Source organism: Thunnus albacares, chromosome 9, assembly GCF_914725855.1.
Source record: "Thunnus albacares chromosome 9, fThuAlb1.1, whole genome shotgun sequence".
In the NCBI taxonomy this organism is placed as follows: domain Eukaryota; kingdom Metazoa; phylum Chordata; class Actinopteri; order Scombriformes; family Scombridae; genus Thunnus; species Thunnus albacares.
The window spans coordinates 21,530,453-21,544,278 of record NC_058114.1 but is presented as its reverse complement, the minus strand read 5'-3'; the positions used below and the strand labels follow the sequence as shown (position 1 = coordinate 21,544,278).

General features: G+C 38.6%; 2 protein-coding genes across 2 annotated transcripts in view; one reads left to right on the top strand and one right to left on the bottom strand.

Moving 5' to 3' along the window:
• The window catches only part of atf6 (activating transcription factor 6), a 42,608-nt gene extending 30,418 nt beyond the window's left edge, over positions 1-12,190 (bottom strand). The window contains exons 1-7 of the mRNA XM_044361370.1: positions 11,965-12,190; positions 8,639-8,715; positions 8,056-8,134; positions 7,585-7,682; positions 6,530-6,653; positions 6,021-6,224; positions 4,097-4,266 (exon numbers count right to left, since the gene is read on the bottom strand). Coding sequence (XP_044217305.1) covers positions 4,097-4,266; positions 6,021-6,224; positions 6,530-6,653; positions 7,585-7,682; positions 8,056-8,134; positions 8,639-8,715; positions 11,965-12,064 — 852 coding nt within the window. The 5' untranslated portion in view covers positions 12,065-12,190. The remainder of the gene's footprint in view (positions 1-4,096; positions 4,267-6,020; positions 6,225-6,529; positions 6,654-7,584; positions 7,683-8,055; positions 8,135-8,638; positions 8,716-11,964) is intronic.
• Positions 12,191-12,288: 98 nt separating this feature from the next.
• rxrgb (retinoid X receptor, gamma b) overlaps positions 12,289-13,826 on the top strand; it is a 34,973-nt gene continuing 33,435 nt past the window's right edge. Inside the window, exon 1 of the mRNA XM_044361378.1 lies at positions 12,289-12,316. Within this exon, the coding sequence (XP_044217313.1) occupies positions 12,304-12,316 (13 nt within the window). The 5' untranslated portion in view covers positions 12,289-12,303. The remainder of the gene's footprint in view (positions 12,317-13,826) is intronic.

The following is a 13,826-nucleotide window of genomic DNA, read 5'->3' as shown; positions in this document are numbered from 1 at the left end:
ACAGTATTGAATTCATTATCAGATTTCTTGTCTTCCAGCTTTAAACTTATTTTTGGAGGGGATCTAAACTTTGTTTTTAATCCATTACTGGATCGTTCCAATCCTAAAAAAGTAACTTCATCGAAAATGTCCAAGTCTTTGTCAGTGTTTATGGAGAATAATGGGTGCATTGAACCTTGGAGATCATAGAATCCATTATCTAAAAGCTCTTCTTTTTATTCACACCAGTGCAGCACCACCAAGTACAGATTTCCTTGTACAGATTTTTTTTTTTTTTTTACAGATACTTTCTCAGCTCTGTTTTTATCAGTAGAATATCTGGCCATAATAATTTCTGCTCATGCACCACTTCAGTTTGATATTTAATTTGTGACTTCTCACAGACCTTACTGACTACACTTGATAGGCAATACCCCTCAGATCCATTCCCACAACTTCTCAAAAAAAGGACTGCTTTACAATGGGAATTTAATATTCTCTCTACAAAAAAAACGCAGAACTTCCGTATTCCTATGCCGCAGCAGCACTTCCTGACCCACACAGCTGATCTGCGGTGTAATATAGTGCACAGCATGTGTAGGAATAAAGAAGTTCTGCAGTTGAGAAAATGTAGTGCCACAGGAAAGGGCTGCCTGATGGCAAGGTAAAGCAGTGAAAATATTCGAAATCAGAAACACTGATTATGGATAACTACCTAATGCAACCTCACTTAAAAAAAATCCAAAACATCCCTTTAAAAATCTCATTATATTTCATATTTTTTTCTCTCTTTTGCTAAATTCAGTCTTCAGTCTATCCCACAATACTTTTTTCATGTACCTCCAAATCCATCAGTTTATAATAAGAAACATTTGATTCTTTCCCACATCTCCCTAATGATCTAAAGTGGGAAAAACTTCTTTTGCTGTCTCCAATTAGATATGGCTGAATTTCAAATATTTATGCAGATATTATGAGTTTGACTGAGGACAAAATACACAGAGTTAAGTCTAAATGGGAAGAATCGAGGATGGAGTTGACAGATGATTGGTGGAAAGACGGTCAGAAGGGAGTCATTATCATGTGCACAGCTCAGTTTAATCCAGTTAAAAGTGGAACATAGAGTCCACCTTAGTAAAGCCACATTGGCTGAAATATATCCTGAGTCTGATCCAAAATGTGACTGTTGTGGTGAACCCTAAGCACATCTAATGCAACGATTCTGATCTTAAGTGTTTTATACGTGATCTACTGTCTTGCATACACCACTACAACCATGCCCACTGCTAGCCATATTTGGTGTGCCATCAGAGCCCTTGCAATGCACAGCCCGAAATGGAGATATATAATTGTCTTTACAACACTGATGTGATGTTTTTTGCTAAGCCTGGAAAAAATAAAAGTCCCTCCCAGGGGAGCCACTAGTAGTTTCTTCAAGTTATGGAGACCATTCATTGAGTATTTCAATAACTTGTCAACCATTCCTCCAGACTAAGAATCAAATCTCTGGCCTGTTTACTACATGTATAATCTGTCCTTTCTAACGTGATTTATTAAGTATGTTGGTACATTGTAAGGAACATTTAAACCCACTTAAGTTGTGATGTTATAGTTAAAGTAAAAGTGAAATATGGTAATATGTAAATTACTAAATGTAAATGACTATGTTGTACTTGTCCTGCTTTCACCAATAAAAAGAGAACATGAGGACACATTTCTTAACTCACTAAAGGTCAGATAAGAGCAAGCCATGAGGAACTGGCGAAGCCTGAAACAACAATGAAGTTGCTGAATGTCGCAGTGAGTCAGAAAGGCATTTCTCTGGCTGTGAAATGGAGGCTGACAATACAGACGAAGCATTTTTACAGCAACAACAAGGAGAAAATCATAAACACAGAGCAAAAAACTAGCCTCAGGTCTTCAAAAGAATACCACAGACTCTCCCACCCAAAATAAGACCAAAATGCAGTGGGGAGCTTTTATTGAGAGACCACAAGTGCGTACCATAAACAAAACATAATATAATTGAATTGTCCTTTTTTTTTACGTTTTAAACCTCTGGGGCAGTCCCTGCTCCAGTTAATAGTACCTTATGAGATTCTCTAAAATTGTTGTTGTGTGTGTGTGCACTGTCCCGTGCTGTCATTACACAGACCTAAGGGAAATGCCAAAAGTAAGGAGACTGTGTGTACGCCTTGGATGTTTGTCTGTGTATTCTGTTCACAGCCGTCCTGACATCACCCCCGAATGTAACATGGAAGTACCCACCCTCTTATCATCCACACGGATCCTTCTATCCTTCTACGAAACTATTCATACTGTCTGAATAACAATTACATAACACATCTGTCTTTCCAAGAAACCCCACAGATGCCAACGAAAAAGTGGCCAGTAATGACCATGTGTGGATTGTTAGTGGCTGCATGAAAAATTTTGTGATTCTATCATAAGGGTTCATGGTACACACTGATAAGTGATAATCAGCTAAATCATTAAACAAGAGACTGAATTGATTTGATTTCTAATGTGGAACTGTAGAGCAGATGCTTCTCCTGTGATTCCCAGACTGTAGAGTAGTTCAACTACATTGAAAAAAACTGAAAAATTATGAATTGTTTGAAGAAAAATACAGGGTAGCTCCCTAACCGTAACACTAACCCTAACCCTAACCCACCCTAACCCTAACCCTAACCCCTAACCCTAACCCTAACCCTAACCCCAACCCCTAACCCTAACAAGCTCCTGAACACTACGTCTAGCAATTGAGAGTGTGTGAAAACTAGTTAGCGAGCAAGCAGAAAAGTCTAAACTATTAGCTAAAAGTAATGGATAAATGGTGGATATAATTGGCTAAACGTACTGAATAAATTGTTGAAATAGCTAAAAGTAATGGATAAACAGTTAAAATACTTAGCTAAAAGTAATATATAAATGGTAAAAAAGTGTGTGTCCAGTGTGGAAAAATACACTGACCATCATCAATAATGGGTATAAACTTTTGCCTTCAACATTTTATTTTCATATTTTACCCAGAATTTAAAGTTAATGGCTTGTGAAATAAAAATAAAAAAAATAGGGCAGGATGAGAGAGTTTATGTTGGACAGGATCCCGTCCAAGTGTGGACATGGCAACCACAACATAATAGTTACATAGGGGCAAGTGCATGCACACCCATGCACATACTCATACGCATGCAGCTGCATGCAAGTGTGCACTGGCAAGTCCTTGCATGCCCTATTTACTCCTATGAAGAGACTTCGTCAGATAAATTGCTTGGGCACATTCTTAGTTATGCGGCAAATTAAAGAGTTTGACCTACAGAAGAACTTGTGATTAAAGAGCAAAAAATAAAGGAAGAGATAGTCTTGTCCACTGAGAGAAGACCTATTAGTAATCTCTCTGACCTACAGTAATCGGAGTCACATCACTTTTGCTTCTAAAATACACAGACATAGTATATTTGGACAAGGATGTCCGACTTTTTTGTTTGACATTTTGTTTGGGCAATCAGATGTCTATTTAGGCCTACAGGGCTTGGGAATGTGACACTACTTAACTTCACACGTACATACACTTAATCTTACTGGAATTCACAGTGAACTATCTCCCAATTTATAACATATATCTAAACACTTGACCAGAGAAAAATAAACAGGGTCAACTGTACAGTCTTTTGGATCTGACCAATCAAGGCTAGTTGAGTGGCCTGACAACATTTTGGTCATATCACATTTTTACAGTTATATGGACGTCTGATGACATTCACAGAAATATGTCTAAATGACACCTATACTGTGCAATTACATATAATGACATACAAAATAAGCAATATCAAAAAGAGTTGGAGCTTGCAGCTGATAAGATTTAAAACCATCCATGGTTTTGACTAGTCCAGGTCAACCAATCTTTAATTTTTAAGTTTTGTTTCATTCTTTCAAAAAAACATTTCCTATATTAGGGGTGTAAATATCATATTTCTGACTACTACTACTACTACATCTGCTCTTCAACCACTACACCCCTCAGTGTTAAACCTAATGAATAACAATGCTCTCCGACAATGTAACAACTCTAATGTTAGGAGACTTAAGTGATAAGAGTGTGGAGAGGACTCACATCATCATCTGAGGAAGGGCTTCGAAGTGTGACGGAGACCACTGGTGGAGCAGCAACAGGAACAGGCCTGTCTTGGCTCAGAGTTGGCATGGTGACCACATTGCCAGTGACAGCCTGTGGTGTCTGGATCTGTAACACCTGGTTTGGCTGAGACAGCACTATGGGACGACCTGAGAAAGAGACATATAGACACTGTCAAATTACAGGGTTTAGCCATACTATAATCATATTTTTACTGTATGATTAACACTGATTAACATTGAGTGTGATTATGTGTTTCTCTCAGGCTCTTCTTGTGTCTGTGTGCATATTCCGATACCAGAATTTGTCTTGCCATCTATAACAAAAACATTTGAGCTAGTATTCTGTTCTGCTAGCTGAAAGCCTTAATAGTCTTCTGTTTAAAGAGCCTCCTGCTGCAGATGGTCCAGTCCAACTCCTAGAAGCCCTGCACCTCCGGTGACCTGCGTTAACCCCTTGGCTTTAACAGGGCTCACTGTGTTTAAACTGCAGGTGGAAAAGATGTTTACCATCTTGACCCGTGGTCTTAAACTTCCACATTCCAAACTGAGTTTTTATGTGCATAAGCACACATAAACATGCACGTGTGCCCACATTTTAAACTGATTATGGCCTGAAAGACAGAAACTAGTAAAAGCTCAACAAAACACAATATTGTCCATGTTTATAAATGTTCTGTTAATGTAGGAGCCTCCCACAGTGCAGCCCACCCTTTCCAGTATTGCTGTGCTTCGAACCATTTCTCAAACCGACCCAAAAAACCTTCATCCTCTAATACTAAACAGCCTGTCAGTGCTAATCGTGTAGAAGTGTTAGCCAGTCCTGCTAATGAATGTGTGTGGTGCCAACGCTCTGTCTTGTGCCCAAGCTTACCATCTGTAAGAAGAATTCAGAGGGATGAAAGTCAAAAGAAATTAAAAGCCTTGAGAACTCTCAGCCTGTTTGTTCTATGGAAATACATGACTGCCCATGTCTATGTCCATGACTATAAAAGTGAACTAATCCGTTATCTCTAATTTTTTCTTCTATCTGCCTGATGCACAGGACTCACTCCTCAGCTGTGAATATTTAGGAGAGCATCTTAAACAAAAGAGGATCATAATGCAGAACAGGCTTGACTTGGACTTTCATCTGGGGTCCTAAGGTTGGATGTCTTGGCCGTAGTCATCTGCCATCTTGGCTATTACTAGGCAGAAATCAGAGCCAAGTTCAAATTCAAGTCGAGAGAGGTCAGATACTCCACCCACTTGGGTCCCAGGCAATGACATAAGTATTTAGATTGGCCTAGGTGGTGCTGATGTAACACACAGCGAGGACCAGATTGGTAAACCAAGAAGGCCAAACCACAAAACAACAGCAATAATGACTTTAATGCATGAAACACACAAACACACCACAGTCCATAAATAGTCTTAGGGGATTGTAAGTAGTCCATGTGGGTTGTAAAACAAACTTGCTTGATTGTATGTGTGATAGCTTATTCCCATTGTTGGATTTTTCTCAACTGTAACCTTATTTTGGGAGTGTTTTGTTTATAAAAAGGAAACATTTAACATCTTAATGACAGATTTGCTTAGTGTTATTTGACCACCAGGCAGATTAGACTGAGACAGTGAGGACTGAAGATCACAATAAGCAAAAATAAGGTTAAAACGCCATCTGCTGGCTAAGACATAACTGGAACATTTCTACCTAATCAAGAAAGTAAATACAATTCATCTGAGAGATCAAACTTTACTAATATTATGTCCTCTCTAAATTTAAATGAATGTGAAACTACTTTCAGTAACGAACACCCCACTGAATGTGGTTTCTCATATGCAAAAATTTCCAACGAACTGGTCTGATGCAATACAGTGGGATGTGAGGCAATGTTTCAATGTGTTGCAGTGTGAGCTCTGACCTGGAGGGGGCGCTGGCTGGATGTTGATTGGAGCTTGTTTTACTACAGGCAGCACAGTGGTCTGCAGAGGCTGGATGATGATTGTCTTAGCCTGCAGGGGGGGAGCTGCGTGAGCCAAGGGCACAGCTGTTATCAACGGTTTGGGCTGGATGGAAACCTTTGGGCCGAACTGAATTGGCCTCTTGATCGGCTGCACTGGTTTGGCTGGTGTGTGTGTCAGAGGACAGAGATGGAAGGAGTGAGATAAGAGAGAAGCATTTTAAAAGCTAAATACAGGGAAGGCTGATTCTGACAACAAATAGTGTCAACAAATAGTCCCCGGTCTTTTCTAATGAGAATACATTTCTCATCTTTGTTTTTTTTTTTGTTTTGTTTTGTTTTTTAAATCACATCCAAATTTCTCCAAACCCAGAATGTGGTGCAAAATTTCCCGTTTTTTGGACAATGAGTACAAATATAGATGACAGCTGAATGAGCAGAATGTGTGGTGGTGGTGGAGGCAGTCTCACCTCGTGTGGTCTGGCTGGTCCTCTTTGGAGCTTTCTTAGCTGGGGGCACGATCTCAGAAAAACCACTAGACTCTGAGCAGACTGAAACAGGAGAGGGCTGCAACTGTGGAGACAGGGCCTCATCCTGGATGGGGAAGCAGAGAAGACTTAGCTTCAGTATCCAGCGGACACCTCTTTTTTAGACACCAGCAGAAAATACAAGTTTGGGGGAAGCACTGGTTTCAAGCAACTGACTCTTAAAAATGTAAAAGTTCAAAGTTTTGTCTTGATTGCACAACAGCTTGTTATTGGCATCCAAACAGGCTACTAAAGAACACAATGACTAAGAGTAGCTTCAGAATCACTGGATTATGTTTGCCTGCAGCCGTATCCGTCATCAACAAACTTCAAAACAAAGTAGAGAACAATATCTGATTAAATGATTGTTGTCCTAGTTGGCAAAGGCGAAGCAGTCATATTTTCCAGAAGCCACTCACTTTTTTGTAACATAGAGTTTGTACTTTCTGTGTAGTGAGACATAACAAGAACAAACATGGATCACATGTCCTTGTCAATATTCAAAGACTCAAGTACACAAATGTGTCCTTGGACTCAGTCAGGGTGATTCAGTTAACAGACAAATCTGTGCAGTCAGTGTTGGGTCCAGACAAAGATGTAACCCATGTCCTTGTTTTGACACACTGTGAAAACATCTGCCTGCTAAATTATGCTAATGTGGCTGAAGTTGTCAGCACCTTTTTTTAACGAGGAGGCGGGGCACCATTCAGATGGACAGCAAATTATTAGCTTGACAAGGTGTTTAAGGCTTTTGTTAATAAGCGTCTCATGTGAGGGAGTGCACGTATGTATACGTATGGTTATGTGTGTGCTTCTATCCAAAAGCAAAGAGCAGCTGTCAATGTTTTGGGCACCATCTGGATGAAGCTTTCATGTGTTCAAACTACACACATATGTAAATACACACGACCAATAACAAAAAAGGTAAAATTTGCATTGTAAATATAAGTCAAATGCTGAAAACAAAGAAGGACAAAGAGTTGACAACAGTGACTTACTTGTAAGGAGTATGGGGACAGGGCTTCCACAGAGGCAGGAGAGGGGACAGAGCTCAGAGTGTGAGCAGGTGAGAGAGAGTCCACACTCACCTCACCATCTGGAGGCACAAGGACAAAGACACAGAAAAAACATGTCATATACAGTATGTAGAATGGGCTGATGTGATACTAAATATTTATGCACATGACCTCAAGACAAACAGGCTTTTCCTGTACTTCCTCAAGCAATATTGACCAAATAAACAAAGACAAGACATTCTGGTTTTATTCTGTCAACATTTTCCTCCTTTTTAAAGAAAAATAGCAACCCTGGCAAACATTCTTGCTAGTGGGTAACTTAAGGTAACACTGACTATTGCACAAAAGCACATGACTAGAGTTTTACCAGTGATAGCCTATGTTCAACAGATCGACGCCAGACTCTCACTTCCTCATTTCATTCTGCAAAATAAAACATCTGTGTCACAGTACCTGTGCAGGTGCTGCATGTATCCACTTCATTCCACGGAGGTATGTCAATATCAAAGTCCAGATCTGGACCCTCACTGGCCTGAGGAACAAAACACACACTTTTTAATCAATGGACCTCATCAGGATGCAAATTGGTAACAAAAGTCAATGGCTAATTAACAGTGTGAGCAACGGGTATATCATTATTTGTTTATGAGCCATGCAGTTCTGTCAAGTGTGGAAAACAAGCTGTTATGTCATGTGAGTGGGAAACTCCAAGTGTCCAAAAAGCAGTCAATAAAAACTCTTGTAAAAGTTCCTGTTATAGACTTTAATATGCCTGACACCAACACAATGTGCTGAACATGTATTGTGTGTGTGTGTGTGTGTGTGTGTGTGTGTGTGTGTGTGTGTGTGGTGGGGTAGGGGGTTGTTACTATATCACGTGTCTTTACATATCATACAGCACTGCTATGTTATCTTATGATGCATCTGCGTCTCTAGCTCTGCACTATGCAACTATCATTCTTTTCTGATTTCAGTTCCTGTGACTGTGTTCCAGTTGATAATTTACATTTGCATGTTGAGAAGTTGAGGGACTCACATAGCCAACGTTCTCCAGGGCCTCTAGCAGCTCGTCTGCATCTCCCAGGTTGTCCAGCTCATCAAAAAGGCTAATGTCTGTGTAACGACAGGCATACAGTGCACAACAGATTAACCAAGAGATTAATCATGATATTGGATGTTAATAAGAATAAATATTCAACAACTAAAAACTACTGAAACAAATATTTCAGTACATCTCCCTGCAGCAAGTGTACATTATGTTGTACTAGAAGGCTTTTAGTGAAATGTTCTTTTTGATTTAAACTAGCAAATGAAAACAGCTTTTACAAAACAGAATTATTATTTTAGTTTAACTAGATAGCTGTACAACTGTTGGCAGTTTAATGTGTACTTTTTTTAAGTTTCTGTCATAAAACAAAATACACATAACACACTCAACACAAATAACACAACTAGAGCTGCAACGATAAGTCGATTAATTGATTAGTCACCAACTATTAAATTAATCACCAACTATATTGACAATGAATTAATCATTTGGAATCATTTTTTAAAAGGAACTTTTCTAAATTCTCTGATTCCACCTTTTCAAATGTGAATATTTTCTGGTTTCTTTAGTCTTTTATGACAGTAAAATTAATATTTTTGGGTTGTGGACTGTTGGTTGGGACAACACAAGACATTTGAAGATGTCACCATTTTCTGACATTTTATAGACCAAACAACTAGTCGATTAATCGAGAAAGTAAACAACAGATTCATCGATTATGAAAATGATTGTTAGTTGCAGCCCTAAACACAACCAAACCAAAAAACAAAATAAAGTAGCAAAATGGATAAAGTAAGTTAAGAAAACATTTTTATAGTGGTCTTTATCACTATTTTTATATAACAATAACAATAACAATAATAATAATAATAAACCATGTGTAAGATATACCAACCACACTTCTTCTGTCATGTTTAATACAATAAATGTTTACATAAGCATTCATTGGTTTTGAAGTTATTTGTTCAAAATTAAATACTGGTCCAAATTATGTTTCTCCACTCCAACACAAGTGGAGCAAACACAGATTAACAGCATCACTGAACAGTGCTCCATGTGTCGAGAGCATTTGTGGGTATTGTCTGTATAAGACAAGAGTAGCCTACTGTGTGTAGAACGGGTCATATCTCAAATATGGCGTTTAATTAGTCTCAAAACTCATACACGCATAAAAACCAGGCACATGCTCATGATACGACACACACAGAACAGCATCTGTGAAAACCATTCTCCCGAGAGAGGATTTCAGCTCTGTGAGCGCACAGAAGAGTATCTGTGAAAAGCATCCTTGCAAGGAGCATTTCTGCTTCTGCTTCTGCTCTCCCACTAGCATAGGGGTTGTGACGAGCACGAGCTCAACCTTCCCTACACACTTGTAACTGCTCAACACTCGCTTCAAGTTGAATTCTGAGACTTTGGAGTCGGGAGAGTCAGGAAGTAAGAATGGACAGTCCACTCCTTTGACTGGTCACTTAGAATACTGACCATGACCTTTGACTCACTGTTTGGTTTGATCACTAACACAGTTTAAGACAGGCAGTTGCCTGAAGAGAAATATAAATAATGATATTTAGCACCTGATTTTCCGTTTTTTAACCACTTACACTTATGAAAAAGTGTTAGACATCGTAGCAAAAGCCTTAACACTGTTTAAATCCACTTTCAGATTTGTGAAACCTAAAATTTTGCTTATGAAAAGGGCAATTTCACTGATATTTCTCCATCCAGACCACAATAGTCGGGCACATGCCTGGTGTTCATGTGTGGTTTTGTGACTAACTAAATGCCATAGATTTTTAAGATCTGATGCAAGCATGGTCTGAAATGTACATCATAGTTCTCATTTTTATGTGCGCGGGTTTAGAGACTAATTAAACTCCATACATAATCTTCAGATAGCGGTCGCACTTGATTTTCCAACACACTAATAAGATGTAATAAGCCATACTTTGTACCAAATTAGACAAAAACTATTAATATAATATGTTCTTTATTAGACAATAAACATATCCTAATTAGACACCATACAAAATATCCTCTAAGAAAGTCTAACAAGAGTCTAACAGTGGGATATAAAGATGCAATGTCCTGGCAGCTTCCATAGCCTAATGTTACTGGGGTCGAATTTCTGCAAACCTCTTAAGGATTTTTTTGTTTTGTTTTGTTTTTTATGACAGTTGAAAAATTAGAAAAATATGAATGGTATAATATAATTTGAGCTGATTTCCCATTTACTTTTCTGAAAATTGTACAGTAGAATAACTCCAGGGTTGTCCTGAACATGATTCGATTGAAAATTTCAGCAAACGTCTAAAAGAAAAAAAGTGACAAATCAAATAAAAGGAACTTATGAATGATATACTGTAACTTGAGCTGACTTTCCCTTTGATGAGTTTATTATGGAAACGGCTTTTATCATATTAGGAGTATTTCGTGACATCACATTCAACAAGACTGCACTGAACCATGATGTAACATAAGAAACAATTTCTGTAATGCGAATCTTTCGTCCTTTTTGGCCGCTCCAAGCACCGGTGCCGTAACAGCGTGAATAGACGCGCATCAAAATCCAAGCGGCGTCTGACTTGACCGGGTTTTTGCGAATGACGATCTATGATGACGACTCAATTAACCGCAGTCTCAAACTCGTCTAATTTCAGCCTGTGTTGTCTAATTAAGGTATCATAGGCCAAAGTTGGCAGCATTAAATATGGAGTCTAATTACAACCTAATTTGGTTGTAAGGGTAGATTGGCGTCTAACTGTTGCATATTTTGGATCTGATATGGCACTGTATTTTATTTCTAATTAGACTATGATCTTGTAAAATGGTGTCTAATAGTGTATTAAGATCTCCTTTTTGGTTTCTAATTAGAGTAAAATTTGGTATAACAACAGTGTCTAGGTAACATTATGGTATATTTTGGGTCTACTATGCGGTTTCTAAGTACAGCATAATTTAGGTGTATGGTGACTAACAAGGGTATAACTGTGTTTATTTACTGTCTAATAAAGAACATATTATTTATAGTTTTTGTCTATTTTGATACAAAGTTACAGCTTATTACGTCTTATTCGTGTACCGTAAATAACGTGCAACACAGACAGCTAGTGCTAACTCGCTGGCCAAATCGTAAAATACACAAGTACCATATCGACCTCAGACGTACGTACAATTCATTTTGAAACAGCAGACTTGTTAGAAGTTTTAATTTAAGGGAAAGTTTATTTGTTAGTTATTTATTAGTCGGTAGACATCTCTGCTTCCTTGAACGGTTCTTTCTAGAAACTGAGTGACGCTCAACATTAACTTACCCCACTCTCCTCCCTGGTCGATGGAGATGATGCCTGTCTCACTGTCCATCACAGGGTAATGTTGATGATTTCCGAGGTCTAACGTTAAGTCGGATGACATCCTCTTTTGAATTCATTAGTAAATTGTCTCAGAGTAACAAGTCTTGTAGTTGTTTTGTAGGAAACGTCCTGTTTGACGCATACATAGATACACGTCTGACTTACCGTAAATCTACGGGTGTCACCGAGGGACAAATGTGCCAAACAGCGAGAAGAGGGGCAGCGCTGGATCTGCACTATTGAACTGGTGTTGCCTAACCAGGCCACAGGGCGGCAGGATGGTACTGCAGGCTCAGCGGCATGCTGAGAAAAGGTCAGTATGTACCATAAAGTTCACATCTTGACACTGAGTCCCCTCATGACAGAACAGAGAGGAAGAGAAGTGACTCAAGAAGACTTATGGTTTCAAAATGAAATTTACGGGCTGACTTGAGGGCTAAGCCCCAGTGGTGGAAAGAAACTAAGTACATTTAATCAAGTACTGTACTTACTGAAAGTACAATTTTGAGGTATTTGTACTTGAGTATTTCCATTTGATGCTACTTTATACTTCCACTCCACTACATTTATTTGACAGCTTTAGTTACTTTTCAGATGAAGATTTGGGCTTTTTATGTCACATTTCAGATGTATATGAGTTGTTAACAGCTCCACCAAATTGTGATTTTTCCCTCTAAACTTCTCACATGGTTTCATTTCAATAAACATTCAAATGATCCAATATTTCACCAAAAATCAGAGATTAGAGAAAAAGTCTGAAAACTGAAAACAGATTTCTGTATCAAAGCTTTGTTTTTTCTTCTTGTCTCTCCCATTAATCATCTCACGACCCCTCAGATTTATCTGGTGACCCTTTAGGAGGGGCCTGACCCCTAAGTTGGGAACCACTGGACTAAACTAGCTAACTGTATATAAAGTAGTTCAAACTAGCTCCATCTGCAGCAGCTACAACAGTAACATGCTGATTATACACTAATGCTTCAGTATTAATAATCTAATGATGTCATATATAATAATATATCACTCAGAGGGACAGAATGAATACTTTCACTTTAATGCTTTAAGTACATTTTGCTGCTAAAACTTATGTACTTTTACTTAAGTAGGATTTTTCATGCAGGGCTTGTCATGGATTATTTTTACATTGCTGTATTGGTACTTTTACTTAAGTAAATGATCTGAATACGTCTTCCACCACTGCTAAGCCCACATGTAGGATTATAAGGCTGAGGGTGAGGAGTAATGTTGTCATACAAGTGCAGTGAAAGAAATCAGGGAACAATCATATTCCCAACACAAGTCAAACTATTTCCAAGGTCAACAATGAATTGTGATGCTCCACATGAACGAAACATCCTAAAAGTGCTATGGATGAAACCATAACAGCTCCAGCTCCATGACAACTTAGATGACAACCATGGTTGAAAAGCTCTGGAAAAAGCTAGTAAGTGGACCTTAAGTTGGTAATATTTTATATTCAAACTTATCTTTCAGACAAACACATCTTGTCCTTCACAAGGTGCACAGTACTGACACAATAGGCCTTCACTATACTACAGTCCTTTCTGTGAAACTCTACATTGGGGTTTCAATGTAGAGTTGTGGAGATTTCACCACTCATCTTCATCAGGGGCTTCATCAGGTTTGGAGTACCAGGCATTTAAACCTCTGTGGGTCATTCACACCCTCATGTCACATGAGTCATTAAGGCTTCATGGCGGTCATGTGGGAGTTGTTAGAGTCACATGAATCAAGGTGTGAATTTGTGTTAAACCACCTGGGAAGTGGTGTCAGGGTGGCAATTTAGGCATCTAATAGCCTAA